Raw genomic sequence first — 14,731 nt, forward strand, 5'->3', positions numbered from 1 at the left:
ACAGAATATACTACATCATCCTCACCACTGTATGACATACTGCAGCCTGCAGGCCAATGTCCCACCCCAGTTATGTGTATCAGCCATTCACTTTTCAGGCAAATTAAACATCACCTTTTTATCTGTTCACATTTCATTATTGTCAAAAAAAATTGGATGAGACAACCCAGTCACATTCAGTGTCATTTTCCAGCAATCAATCACTAGTGTGATTAGGTTTGTTAGCAAAGACATGTACATAGTGATGTGCTTACAAGGTAAAGCTGTGTCCAATCCCAGCGTATATGCTTAGATTCAACAAAAGAAATATCATTCTCTTTAGGGAACTTGGGGATTTTTTACCTATTTTTCTTGTTGTTAGCAAAGACAACCACAGGGTTACCCACCATGTTTTTGTCATGGAGTTCGGCCTTAAAGTACTTGTAAGTAATAACATTGGAAAAGTTAACGCCCAGAAAATGGTGAAAAAGCAAAAACAAAGTAGCAGGAAACAGAAAGTACTGTGCAGTCTGAACATGTAAAAGTAATATAAACTAAGATATTGTTATTTATACTATCTTCAAAATATATTTAGCCAATGAACATTCCTATTTTTCCTCTTGCCTTGTTGATTGTTCTCTCCTAAGAATCGCATTGATTCATGAGTTTAGTTATCCTTTAACTACTGATATTCGTCACCTCAAGAAGATGATGGAATATATTGCAGATCCCTTTCCTTTGATGTGCCTGCACTATATGGACAAAATTACCTGGAAACTCCTTCAGAATATTAGTTATTTCTCAGATTGTTAAACACCAATGCAAAAAGAAAAAACAATTGCACTTTTATAAATGTGGAAATCCAAAAATTATTTTTTCAATCACCCCTTACACGTACGACATAGTAATACACAAACTGACGTATGTTCGTGTGCAAGATGTAGGTTTATAGAAGGCCTGACAATTCTGACTGCACGCTTTTCTGATTTACTAGGTCGGTGTTTTAGACAATATCAGAGCCAAGTATGCTACTATCCAGGCAATTGGCATTTTGCCGTAAACAACATTATACCATAATATAGGATTAGCTGTGATTTGGAAGGAGCTTCACCAGTGTGTGTGTGTGGCATTCGCAATAGATTATAAAACGCCTTTGCATTTTGTATATAAGTCTGCAGTTTGTGTAAAACACTAAAAACTGGAATTCATGATCTATATATATTATTTTAATACATAAATAATAAAAAAAAGTGGGTAATACATAATGGGGGAGACAAGGTTGGTACAGATTGAGCAAACCATGAGCAAATCCCAGGTTCAGGAGTTTTCAGAGGAGTCAGTCTCCTCGGCGGAGCCATCGCTCTCCAGGTCCGGACGTCTGCGGCTGGGTAAGGTCTTCTTGGGGGAAGCCACGCGAATGATCTCTCTTGGGGGAAGAGGGCAGGGGGCTGGAGGCTGTGTTATAGAGCAGGCCGATATCTGGGCAACACTGCAGGGAGAAACAAATATAATTTTGGTAAAATCACTCAGACTTTTATATGGTAATATCATTGTAATATCTTCAGAGCTAATAAAAAAGTAAATTGATGAAACCCTGTCCCATGCAGGACGCTTTAGTTTTTTACAACTTTTGGGTGTTTTTGCTTTTTTTAGGCATTTTGTTTTGCTTCACTAAAGCCATTGGCAACCAATTGCTCAGGTTTCTAGAGAAGGCGATTGTGTTTGCTATACGCGTTTACCATGGCGCTTATTTATATTGCACACTGGATACGTTACACCTTGGTATACATACCACAGCCCATATACCATACATAAACATTTAACTGTGGTATGTAGCCGGCGGTGTCCTATGGTATGAGCGCTATGACTAGTAGAGGAGAGGCAGTTATGTGACTTTGACAAGTCACATACCCAAAACTTTACTCCCAGCTTTTTCTGCAAACAACTTCATTTTTAATATGGTCCTCTGGCCTTAAGGTCAAAAAACAGTGGTATAACCACATTCCAGCTATACTGCTGGGTTTTAAATTTGCCCCATCACAATAAGCTTGTTGGACATAAATTTCCAAATCATGGTTACAATGAGTTGTAACTCATTGGAGGGGAGGAGTTGCCTCCCCTCCACTCTTCAGGGAAGGGTTAAGACAAAATGTGAGAGTCTCATGTGATTTGTGTCCATTTAACCAAAAGGACATTTGTAAAGTTAGGTACTGATGTGTGGACCTGGCTCACAATTGGCATTCCAGTTTAAAAGGAGTTGGGGGAGCTCTGTACAGAACATCATAATTCTTCCATGCCTGACTTGTAAAACCACGCTAACTTTATACACAGGGCCTTCTCCAAACTATTGTCACAAGGTTGTAAGTATTCAAAATGTTCTCCGCTGTTATATAGTATTAGGCAGAATGGAGCCTTGTTTTTACAAATACAACTCCTTTGGCAGGTAAAACGACTCCTATCTATATATTTATTCTTTATATTTAGATGTTTGACTAGAGTTTAATTTTATTACTAAATCCTAGGTCCACAACCCAGCCCTAATAGAATACAAAACTTAATTAACATTTGTGTTATAGGAAACAGCTGTGCAAATAAGAACTTTGTCAGGTAGTCAGTACTTTGCCTGCCTCCTCCTATGTTACAAGGTCTCATTGACCAGACTACCACCCCCAACATCATACTTAGATGCCAACAGCCAGGCACAGGTGGTGTCCAAACCAATACTTTCCTCCCCTCCTATTGTGTGATACTTCCCTCAACCTGCCAGGTTGTAAGCTCTTCGGGGCAGGCTCCTCTCCTCCTTTTCGTCTGTCTTTTGCAACTCCTATGTACAGCGCTGCGTAATATGTTGGCGCTATATAAATCCTGTTTATTAATTATAATAATATTAATAAATAGAGTCCGCCTTTGCATTGCAGAGCACTTTGGGTTTTGGGTATCCCAGGGCATACTGAAGAAAACCTGTCCTAATCACACAATATTGGCAACATTTTTTTCTTTTCACAATACAATTTGTTATTTTACCATAAACAAAAAATTGGGAACAGAGGTAAAAAAAAATGACATTGTCAGGAGGAATGTTTCCTAATAGTTTATCTAGCAGAAAATTGTGCGGTGGCTCCAGTTTACCTTCACCAAGTCATCCTAAAGGTCAGGACTCTGTATGGGTCATTGTGGCACTAAGACATTGTGGTAGTGGACAAGATAGTAGACCCCACTGACAAGGGTTTAATAGTTACAGAGACGTCCCATTGGCATGGTCTTTTCCAGCGTCACCCCAACAAATTAATTCTACCTGAAGTGACAGGCAGGTGCACAGCTTCAACCAGAAGGGCCCCCTTAGTTTGCTGAAACTTGGAAGTTTATATCTGGGCCCACAACTTGGCCAGAGCCTTGTCATCAACAAGGCAACATGGGGATATCACCCAATGCTCCCCCAATGCAGATGACACATTGCTGTGCTGATACATTTCATTATTGTTAGGAAACCAGAAATGCAGCCATCACTAGAACTGCAAAGAGGCTGCAGGAATCAGCAGCAGGGAGATGTAAAAACAATAATTTATTAAAATAAAGGTAATTGTTTACAATACACAAAGAGTTATCAAACAAACGGTCATTTATTTAGGATGTACATTTACTTTAAAGTTTACTATACTTACAGTTTTTCCAGCTCACTATCCAGAATTTCATCAACTAACAAATCTGCTTTATCAGGCAAAGCTCCTGTAGAGACATTGTTGGGAAAAGAATTAAAAAAAAGATGTCAACAATCATTATAATCAACAATTATTCTTTACTTTTATTTTGATTGATTGATATTCTTGATTTCCTTGCTTGTTTGGTAGTGCTGCTGTCTTTCAGGAACATAATGGCCGTGCTTTATTAAAGCTCTCCAAGGCTGGAGAGGATACACTTTCATCAGTAAAGCTGAAATGGATTTGGTCCAGGATTGAAAACTTTTGCTAACAAATAGCAAATGAGTTTTAGGAAATCCATTACAGGTTTGCTGGATCACCCAGCTTCACTGATGAAAGTGTATTCTCTCCAGCCTTGGAAACCGTTAATAAATCAAACCCCTTGTCTTAAAGCAAGTGTCCATCTATCACACAAATTTTTGTTCAAAGCTCAACCCTCTTACAGGTCAGTATGAGGTGTGAATGTGTTTTGTGAGACACCCATGGTCAGCTTTAGGGATGCAAGTCTGGTATCGCTTATGATGACGCTCCTAGTAATGGATATACATTGAACATAAATAATGATATTGGTATTTGTAATCTTATGAGTGATTATGGATTGTAAGCAACTACTTGGTCGTGTGACCACACATATTGCTTTCTAAATCCTATTGAGAGACAGCTGCTATCATTTTACTGTCACCAGCAGTAAGGTCAGATGTATTTATTCCTGTAATAATTTCGTATTTTAAAGGAAAATCAGTTTTTAAGCCAGTTTTATAGTCCATAAAGCATTAATTTACTGCAATATTCTGCTAATTTAGAAGAACAATACAGCATTGGCAACACATGCAAATTCATTATCCTGTAGTGTGGTATGCAGCCCTTGTGCACATAGCAATAGTTTGCTCTGTATCTGGAAGCAGCTCACTCTGCAGATTTCAACCTCAAGTCTAGAAGGGGCCCAATAGTCCTATTTGATAGAGTGGATGAGCAGAGGTACCCGCAGTGCCCTATCTATTATAAACAATAGGGATTTTTAATGGCCAGATGTTTAGTGACCTGGCACAGTGGATGGCATGTGAGATCACTATGCTAACCCCAGAAAATCTACTCGGTGATAAAAATCAACCATCAATTTGAGGTGTATACAGTTGGTTACAGGACCATGCTGTCTCTACTCTATTACCATTTTCTTTAGGCTATGTTTATTTACATCACCAGTTAACAGGTGGATTATTAGATCATCTATGAGAGTGATCACTTTCAGGTCTATAAAAAAAAACGTGTAATTGTATTTTATTCCATTTACCACTGTAACTGTAATATACTAATACAACATTTAAAAAATAAGATACATTAATGGTTTTTGTTTAACCTCTGTTATGTTAGTAAAACATAATCTGGTCACAAAGGGTTAATACAATAACTAAAATTATTAATGAATAAGCAATGTAAAATTTCACATCAAATAAATGAATAATTACACTTAATTTACCATAATTGGCTTTTTGTGGGATAGGTGTTTTAAACTACAGCTCCCCAGCAGCTAAGTTCTCCTACAAACGGCTCCTTTTTAGGCCTTTAAAGTCGGCAGAAGGAGTTCAATTGCTGTTCAGGCCTGATCAAGTCTACGGAGCTCTTTCTTTGATTGCACACCCTGTGAGCAGACTGATCTCTGCTGTGACGCCACATTCTGCTAGAGCAGAAAGCAGATTATGTCTGAGAGATGTTAGCGATAAATCAAATTCCTTCACACTTGGCAAGATAAGATTAACTTGTTTTTAATTCATGATCAAAGCTCCCATTTCAACTACTTAAGGACTTGAAAGCATTATTATGGCTGCATGAGGGATCTTTTCTTAAATGAAGGTTATATGTTCTTCAGAAAGATCTTCATTTATGGTCGAAATTATAGCATTAAACATCTGCCGGTGGTAATGGCGCCCTTGCCTGCTTTTAAAATGCATCTAGCAAATAACTTGACAGGGTCACACTCGCAGGTGTGCTGATACTGTAATATTATTATTAATAAACAGGATTTTTATAGCACCAACATAATATGCAGCATTGTACATTAAATAATCTGTTGCAAATGACAGACAGATACACAGGAGGAGGAGAGGACCCTGCCCAGAAAAGCTTACAAATCAGGAGGTGGAGGAAGTATCATACAATAGGATGGGAGATATGTAGTGGTGGGAAGTAGTGGTGGTTTCAATTGACAGAAGAAGCTGGGTAGGCAAGTTTGAAAAAATGGGTTTTGAGTTCTCTTTTAAATGAGCAGAAAGTAGGAGCAAGCTGAATAGGACAAGAAATACCATTCCAGAGAGTTGGGGCAGCTTTAGAAAAGTCTTGGATCCATGCGTGTGAGGAGGTTATGAGTGAGGAAGCCATTAGTAGATCATTGGAGGAGCAGAGAGAGCAGCTGGGGGAGTATTTTTCTATCAGGTCAGAAAGATAAGTGGGACAAGAACTGTGGACGGATTTGAAGGCAAAGCACAGGAGCTTGAATTTGATTCTAAGGCCAATGAAGAGAATCACAAAGAAGAAGAGGAGCGGTGGGAAGGATGGATGAGTCTGGCTCCAGCATTCATAATAGATTGTAGAGAAGAGAGTCAGGTTAGAGGAATACCAGAGAGGAGGATGTTACAGTAGTCCAGACGAGAGATGATAAGAGCATGCACAAGGAGTTTGGTGGTCTCTGGGGAGAGATAGGGAAGAATATTGGAGATGTTGCACAGGTGAAAGTGGCAGGACCTGGAAATGTTCTGAATATGGGGGGAAAATGAGTGGGCAGAAAAAAAGGTGACACCAAGACAACGTGCCTGAGGGGAGGGACAAATACCAGTTAGAAATAGGTCAGAGGGAGAAACCTATCAGTGCCACATCCATATAGAACATTATACTGTATTTATCAAATCAATTGATTTGTCCATCAAAATTGGTGTCCATCAAATGGACTTTAATGGCACCAAATTTCAATAATTATATCTTCTAGACAAAAATCCTAAAAACTCATATTTATTTAACAACAAAAGAAATTTCTGTAGACAAAAGATCAGAGCATATAGTTTTTGTTGTTAACAATTCTAAGAAACATATTTTCATAATTGTCTCATTTTCATTTCTCGACGCATTTTGCAATGCAGATTGCTTCCTGAGGAGGCATGGGACACACAAAAAAAATACAATTGTTATATCTCTTTCAATCCTATGTCCACCAGGATAATTATTCAATCTGCACTACATGGCCAAAATCACCTTACCCCCTTTTATAACCTTATTCTTAGTGCTTTTTGACAGAGTTATACTTCCTCATGCTCCAGGATCACTTTGTATTTAAAAAAAATAAAAACTTTCAACTCCCTCTGTGGATCTAAGATCTATCATCTGTATACAGTTGTCTCACTCCAGTGCGGTCTTATGATGCTGTAGAAGTTGTAAGCACACACAAGTAAATGATTGGTGTTAGATTTGCCTTTCCTAACCAGGGATCTGTAGGGATTCCCTGAGCTGGGGTGTACTGGCATCATGCCCGATAGCCACTGTGAGGTTCTGGCATAAATGTTGCCACGCAGAATAGGAAGCTTTGGCCCAGCGATCATTTGAATAAAGGGGAACACTGGCCACCAATGTAATAGGGGAATTCTTTTCGCTAAACATCAGTAAAAGGGGGGCACTTCTGCCACTGATCATCAATCCTAAAAGGCAGAACTCCCACTGACTACCAGTGTAAGGAGGGCTCTTCTACACTGAGTAAAGGACCTTCTGAATGGGCAGCCCCTGTAATGTGGGCAAGGGGCACCTCCTCTTCTCCCTTACCAATGTAAGGGATGCTTCTATACAAACCACCATTGGTAACGCCATTTGTCCATTGACCACCAACATAATTGGTCAGAACAATCTTCACTGTCTGCTTTCCTGGTGATTAATATTTGTTCCGTTTCATAATTCCAGAAGTTGGTAAATTATGGTCCACACTTGGTGTTACTCATTATTCCACATTTTCTCATGATTCCTTTGCGCTACATCCTACCCACGGTGCCAATTGTATGGTGAACTGTAGATTTAGTTTTTTGCTAGGGATTCTGATTTATTTGATTTTTTTTTTTTTTTTTTTAGAGGTCTCCTCAAAGGTTTAGGGGTTGAAAAACACTAGATTAGATGCATTGGATCATATTGAACAATAGCTATGGAGACCATAATCAGGTTTTGTTTTTTTAATATCTGATTCTTACGGAAATGGAATAAGGCAGCTAAATGAATAAACTGAGTTCAATGCACATTGCCATGTGGCAAAGCCCAGACTAGACCAAATTAGTTTGGCCATTAGGATAACTATTTATTGTCATCCATGATTAGCTTTGCACATAAGAATGATACTCGAAATGTTTTACTTACCAATGTTTTGGTTAATCCCAGTATGCTTTGCCAGTGCCATGAGAAATCCATAAAATGTAAGCCTTGGTGCACTGCTTACTATCTCTCCGAGTAATGGTAAAGGGGGACAGGCACTGGAAAAAGAATACAGACCAAATCAATGTCAATGCAAACTCCAGGCTAGACATATAAAAGTAATATACAAAAATAAGATGCAGTGTTTTTCTAGAACTGTACACCAGGAGCTAGAAAAAAAATGTCCTGTATATGCTGAGCCCAACCTTAACTTAAAGGGAACATATAGGATTTTTGTTTTACAATTCTTTGTTTAACAAGACCAGGACAAACATATAAAGAAAATCATTTTAATTACTTGTATATTATTCTGTTTCCTGGGGAAAAAAGCTTGGTAAACGGTAGCGCAAACAATGAAATCTACATGTTCTGCTAAATGTTAGGAGCAGCCCCTCCTGGTCCCATTTACTTTTGGCCTGTTGGTGTCAGAGTATGCCGCTGGCATTTCCTATAGGAAAGACAATAGGGCAAGGCACAGTGCAAGAGTGGGCCTGGTGCAAATGAAAGGTCAACCAAATGTTGTTCTGTGTATAAAGCTGAACATTTTTTGGCAGTAGTGTATTTTATAAACAGGAGCAATGTTGTTTTTGAACACTAGAGGGAGATATATAACCAAAAAAAGGCCCTCATATTATAAGAATGTTTTTAGCTTTTCCTGGGCTTTCCCTGATATACAGGAATGAAAAGCTGAAGAAAAAAGCAGATACATACAGGTAAAGTCATATCAATACTTTGCTTCAGTCACCTACTATTGCACTTTCTGATTCTTCTAATATCATATGAATTAGGGTCAATTATCCACAGATAACATGCATCTAAACCCCAAACAATGGCTGTGTTGGTTTTCAGACAGTTGCTCTATATTTTAACCTGGTAATCCTGCAAATAAAACTTCCTGTCCTAAAGTGAGAATGCTCACACCTCTGCTGTATCTATGGAGGGAGTTCATGGTTCTCTCCAAGGCTGGACTTTAAATATACCTGTTTTGTGAGCCTTTCAGGGGGTAAATGGATTCGGTAGTTTACAAAGGGAAGATAACTGAATAGCTTACAGGAACTCTGCATTTCAAGATGTTCTCTGTACTTGGTGAAAAAAATAAAACAGCTGCCACATTTGAGAACAGGTAAGCTCACCATTCACACACCCAATACCCAAAAAGCCTGTTCAAATGGCACTCCAGGGCCTTTTATGACCCTAAAGAGGAGGGATAGAGACCTTTTTTATGTACGTCAGTGTCACTGTCCAATACTCCCCTTTGGCTGACAATGGGAGGATCCTCTCGGGCTCCAGAAATGCTTTGTACATGTTGGACGCTCCCTGCTGGCTGCCAAACTAGCCAATAGTAGCACACTTGCTGTGTACATAGCCAACAACCAGTATGAACCCTAGTTTCCATTCATAGCACTTACATTTACCAGTCGTATAGTAAACACAGCTAATCTCTTTTTACATACTGACTTTTTGTATCTAGGCTGCAATACAATCACCTAACAGTACAAAGTGAATGCACAGCACATACAGTGTAATCATTTACTATGGGCTGAGATTTACCAACATGTTTGATTGCATTACAATGAATCCAAGTGTTGAAAATCAGTTGGCAATGATTGGTCAAATGTACATTTTACTTAAGATCCAATCAGAAATTGTTCTGGAGTAATAAAAAGTTGTCCCAGCTCTAAGAGATAAGGAAAAAACATCTATAAAGTATACATTGTGTTAAAGAACACTTTTCATGAAAGACACAGACCTCCCATTGACAATCTCATTCTCAACATGCTTTCTGTCTGATGATTATAGGAAAACACTCAGGATTTATTCCTGCCTGAGTCATTGTATGAAAATAAAGATCAGTTCTCCTTATATTACTGCATGCTTGTTTGGGGTCATTGGCTCAGAAAGTATTGAAACCAAAGACAGTAGGAGGAGGTCAGCAATTGGAAGCCCATTCATTTCTCTCATGACAGGTTTTCTTACATTACAATGACTGATTCACTGCAACTAATTTCTAAAATATTTGCTCCTCACACACAGGAAATTCCTTGCTTCAGCCACTCTGCAGTCACAAATGTGCCATCATTCTACTTTTATGATCTATGGATGGATCTGTAGAAAGAAGGGAGCAGCATAGAACACCAATATCAGACAACAGATGGTAAGCTCATGCAGAAACAGTGAGCCTGATATATGAAAGCTCTCCAAGACTGAAGAAACTGGGTGATCCAGCAAGCCTGGAACGGATCTGGTCCAAGATTCAAAAAATTTGCTAGCAAAGAGCAAATGATTTTTATGGTTTTCTGGATCACCCAGCTTCACCAATGAAAGTGTGTATCCTCTCCAGCCTTGGAGAGCTTTCATAAATCGGGCCCAGTGACATGATGTGATGAGACGTTCACCTCAGTTTTAAGGCACCTTATCTGATACAAGACATTGTGGACAGCCTACAGATTATGGCCGACACATCCCATATACTAGTCTGCAATGCATCAGAGACACACATCTTCAAAGTGTATCAGCTGGTTGCCAAGTGTTCCCTTTCTCAACTTTGTCACATACAGTATGTGGGACATGGAGCAGCCACTGGAAGCTTCAACTTCTAGAAGCATCTCATCATGTAGCTCTTAGCCAATGTGGCGACTGAGGAACTGTGATGGCGATTGCAAAATAGGTCTGCCTAACTCTTATTCCTAATGATTCAAGCTACTTGCTGTGCGGTGTTGAGCAACTCCTTTACCCAGAGGCAACTATCATTACTAGGGATTAAAGAGAAACCTGCAAAGACTGACAAGGCAGAGGATGGTGTATATACTAAAGCTGCCCAGCCCTAGTCCTCAAAGACCAGGATCCGCACCTTTTTTGATTTCTCTAACAAAAGTGCATGGTTTTTAAAAGTTTATAGGAAAATCTTGGCCAGTATGTGGCCCTCCAGTAATGGCGTATGTCCGGTTACCTTTCACATAGTTGATAACAGGCTTTGTACACGTGTTATCTATTTGTCATGGAAAGGATCTTTCAGGATTCTTTCCAATGACAAAAGACTAAAAGATGCATGAACGAGCGCTGTACATACAGCACCATACTGCTTCATGGAGGGGGAAGAATGAGTGAGCGGCGTCCTGATGCGTTCTCTCGCCTTAATTTTCATTACGATCATTTGTGGTCTGTGGATCCGCCAGGACAGATTATTATTTTTAAACCTGATTTATATGGAGCCAACATATTATGAAGCACTGTACATTAAACAGTTGCAAATGACAGACGAATACAGACAGTGACACAGGAGGAGGAAGAGCTTACAATCTAGGTGGGGGAAGTAACACACAATAGGAGGACAGATCAGATTCTCGTCCGATATCAGCCCTGAGGCAATAGTTGGACGAGAATCATCTGACGTGTATACGTTGCCTTAGTTCTAACATGGGAAAGAGAGAAAAAAATGCACAAAGCAAAAAGACCAGAAAAACAAAACATATATTTTAACTCATATATTAACCGCTGTGCATATATAGTAGTATTATGAGGTCCTTCCCAATTATCAAAAAGTACACTTTACAACAGGGGTGTCAAACTCAAATACACAGTGGGCCAAAATGAAAAACTTAGACAAGGTTTCAGGCCAAATTGGAAACTGAAATAGCACCGCTATCACAATTCTCTGCGTCAAGAAAATATTGTCCAATGCCGGGCCACGCATAGACAGAGAGGCCGCTGGTCTATAGACGCAAGTGATGCTGGGAACTGTAGTAGTGGCGCTTGTTCAATGCAGCGGTGGGCCAGCTGCAATTCATATTTAGGATTCCTTTAGGGGCCAAAAAAACGACGTGGGCCAGAGTTTGACACCCCTGCTTTACAACAACAATTAAAGAAAAAAATTACATTTTATGCAGAGAATACAAAAAAGGACTCGCACTCAAATATCTAACCCCAATGATGTGAGCTAGCACATTAGAGTATTTGCTATGTTTTAGCTTTAGATGAACAGACCAAGAGATGGTTACACTCCAGTCACATTTTTGTTGTTTATACTATCCTTAAAAACCAACTCTTTCGGGAAAAATGTTTTAAATATAAAAAACAATCCACCAGCAGGTGCAGTAAATAATATTTCAGTTGCAATAGTCAGTATAATACAAAGTTGCTTTCTGTAGTAATATGTATCTGCCACAAGATGTCCTCAGTCTCCGGTCTGTGCATAATTTATTCTGGAAGATTGAGGATATCCTGTGAGTGCCGGGTGTCATGGACCTGCCCCCTAAGAGAGTGTAACAATGTCACGTGTAAACAAGAACTTATCCTGCAATACTCACCTGTCCCTGTTCCTTCGCAGGGCGCCACTGTCTTCGTCCGTCTCTGGTCATCTTGATTGAGGTATGACGTAACGGAGTTCATTCATTCTCATTCCATGCAATGGAATTGCAGCTGTGTTTGCACACTGCTTCCCAGAATAATCAGGCAGATAGGAGGGATTTATGCAGAAGTGACATCTCCTGTCCCTTTCTGCAATTGACCTACCTAATCGTGTATTCTTAAAGTGGAACTTAGACTTGTATTGGTGCAAACATGCCTGGAGAGGAGGACCCAGCACTTCACATGATCTGGAAAAGGGTAAATATAAAAATATGAAGCCCTAAACAGCTCTATAAAATAATTTCCTATATGGCGTGTTTGTGTCTGGGGTTGGCTGTGCCATCCTAATGGACTCTTCAGATGCTGCTTTTGCAATGACATGTACAAACAGGACAGAAAATGTACACAGCCTAACTCAGCAAAGGAACTTCTCTAACTAAACAAAGCAACAAACCACATGAAAGGAAAGAGCCACACAATACAATAAAATAGCATAGAAATCCTACAGAATATGTACAGTGTGAGAAAGCGATGCCAAAGCATCTCTGACAACAAAAGGAGCAATTCATCAGTGTTTCCCAGGCAACTAAACGTCAAAACTAATCCGGCATATTCAATGTAACTGAGCAAAGAACACATAGGAATATAAATGCAAAAACTGAAAAAACCCAACGCATACAAAAGGTTCCATTACAGCCGTCATGTGAGCAAGTGGAGACAGGCAGGCACTGCAATGGTGAGTCAGAGGCTATTAAAGAGAACCTGTCATCTTACTGCACCATCAGTGTAACTATAGCACAGTAATGTTGTGCACGGGCGTAAAATATTAAAGAGAGAAGGGAGAAAAAAAAGGAAAGGCATGCTGAAAAACAAAATTGAATACACAATTATGATCACTTCGAGGAGTCCTTTTTGGACACTTTCTTAAGCACAATCAGGACTTCTATGCAGGTTTCAAACAGGCATAGAGCAGAAACTGGAAATATATATATAGTTTGCTGTACCTAACCGTTATCATTACATAGGGCTTGTGCCTAATCTCTGATTTTTCATTATTCAGACCCCTGATTGGCAATGCAACAAGTGCACTCAGAGCCATACAAATCAAAGGAAAAATATGAACCTGCATTCATTTCAGACAACCAACTTGTAAAGGCAAAGTTTTTTTTTCTTTTTTCTGCACAAAGTTTTGCAGGTTTGGTTAACTTAAAGCATGTTGAAAGCCTTAAATATTTCATCTCAAATAGCTACTTATGCAATATTTCTAACTAAAACCTTAAAAAAAAGAATAGCAAAACATATGATACTTACCACGGACTCTGGATTTTGGCCTGTGTTTTGAGCATGAATGACGCCACTCACCGCAGCCTCTAAGATTTTGAGGCTCCTACAATTTTACTGTGTAAAACATTGATATGTGATATCTTGTTTCACATGTGCTTTGGATATTTGTTTGTTTTGTTGTTCTGCTATCAAATCCCCTGAAACGGCTGCTGCTGTGAAACGCAGACAAAATAAATAAATAATAAATATGTGCACAAGTTGTGAGGAAAAGCCATGTGATGGTATTTTTATTGATTGTATGTTGTATATGTTTGAAATGAAATGTTTATTATTTTGATATGGGTATGCCAGGAATTTCCTTGGGTCCATGTATGAGAAGTAGGACTAATTTCCTCCCATTGTTTAGGGATATGGCATTGTTTGATATATGTATTACCTTTGAAGGGAGGGGATTTCTATTTGTTTGCAGTTTGCTACTACACATTGTTCAACCTCACCGCAACCTCCTGGGAAAGGTGAGGATCTCAAATCCTACGATAATGCGCTCTTGTTGGGGAATGCATTCTTGTAAGAATTGAGATTCAGCCTTCAGAATTCCCCGAAGGCTGCAGCAAAGCTAAATGATGCCACTGTCCTCTTCTTCTGAACTTTTTTTTATTTGATATTTGGAAGGTTTTGGTAATGATTTTGCATGAGAAGGGTAATACATATTCCTAGGTGGAGGGTCTGCTTGAACACCAATAAATGAGGTTGTCAGCATGGTCAGTGCTCCTGAATTGTTGGGATGGTAAGGGTAACTATTAACGAAAGAAGCTTAAAATAACTTTGCTGTTAGTTGTAATCGCTCAACAGAAAAAGCTTAAGATAAATAGGCTGCAAAACACTAAAGTATCCAGTCAGCCTATAAAGAGACCCTTGAAAAGTGGTTACTGTCTCCACTGTTCCTCAGGTCTACTACTACAGTAAATAATTTATCTCTGTGTACT

General features: G+C 39.2%; 1 protein-coding gene across 3 annotated transcripts in view; it reads right to left on the reverse strand.

The window, feature by feature from the left end:
- Nucleotides 1-1,187: 1,187 nt before the first annotated feature.
- Nucleotides 1,188-14,731, reverse strand: part of CSTPP1 (centriolar satellite-associated tubulin polyglutamylase complex regulator 1) — a 97,773-nt gene continuing 84,229 nt past the window's right edge. For 2 of the 3 annotated variants that reach the window (XM_072422009.1, XM_072422007.1), the window contains 3 exons: nucleotides 8,061-8,173; nucleotides 3,642-3,705; nucleotides 1,188-1,468 (listed from right to left, as the gene is read on the reverse strand). In XM_072422009.1, coding sequence (XP_072278110.1) covers nucleotides 1,297-1,468; nucleotides 3,642-3,705; nucleotides 8,061-8,173 — 349 coding nt within the window. In that variant the 3' untranslated portion in view covers nucleotides 1,188-1,296. Of the gene's footprint in view, nucleotides 1,469-3,637; nucleotides 3,706-8,060; nucleotides 8,174-14,731 lie in introns of those variants that run through there. The other variant, XM_072422008.1, reaches the window with a different exon arrangement.

The sequence above is a fragment of the Pyxicephalus adspersus genome, chromosome 9, assembly GCF_032062135.1.
Source record: "Pyxicephalus adspersus chromosome 9, UCB_Pads_2.0, whole genome shotgun sequence".
Taxonomy (NCBI): domain Eukaryota; kingdom Metazoa; phylum Chordata; class Amphibia; order Anura; family Pyxicephalidae; genus Pyxicephalus; species Pyxicephalus adspersus.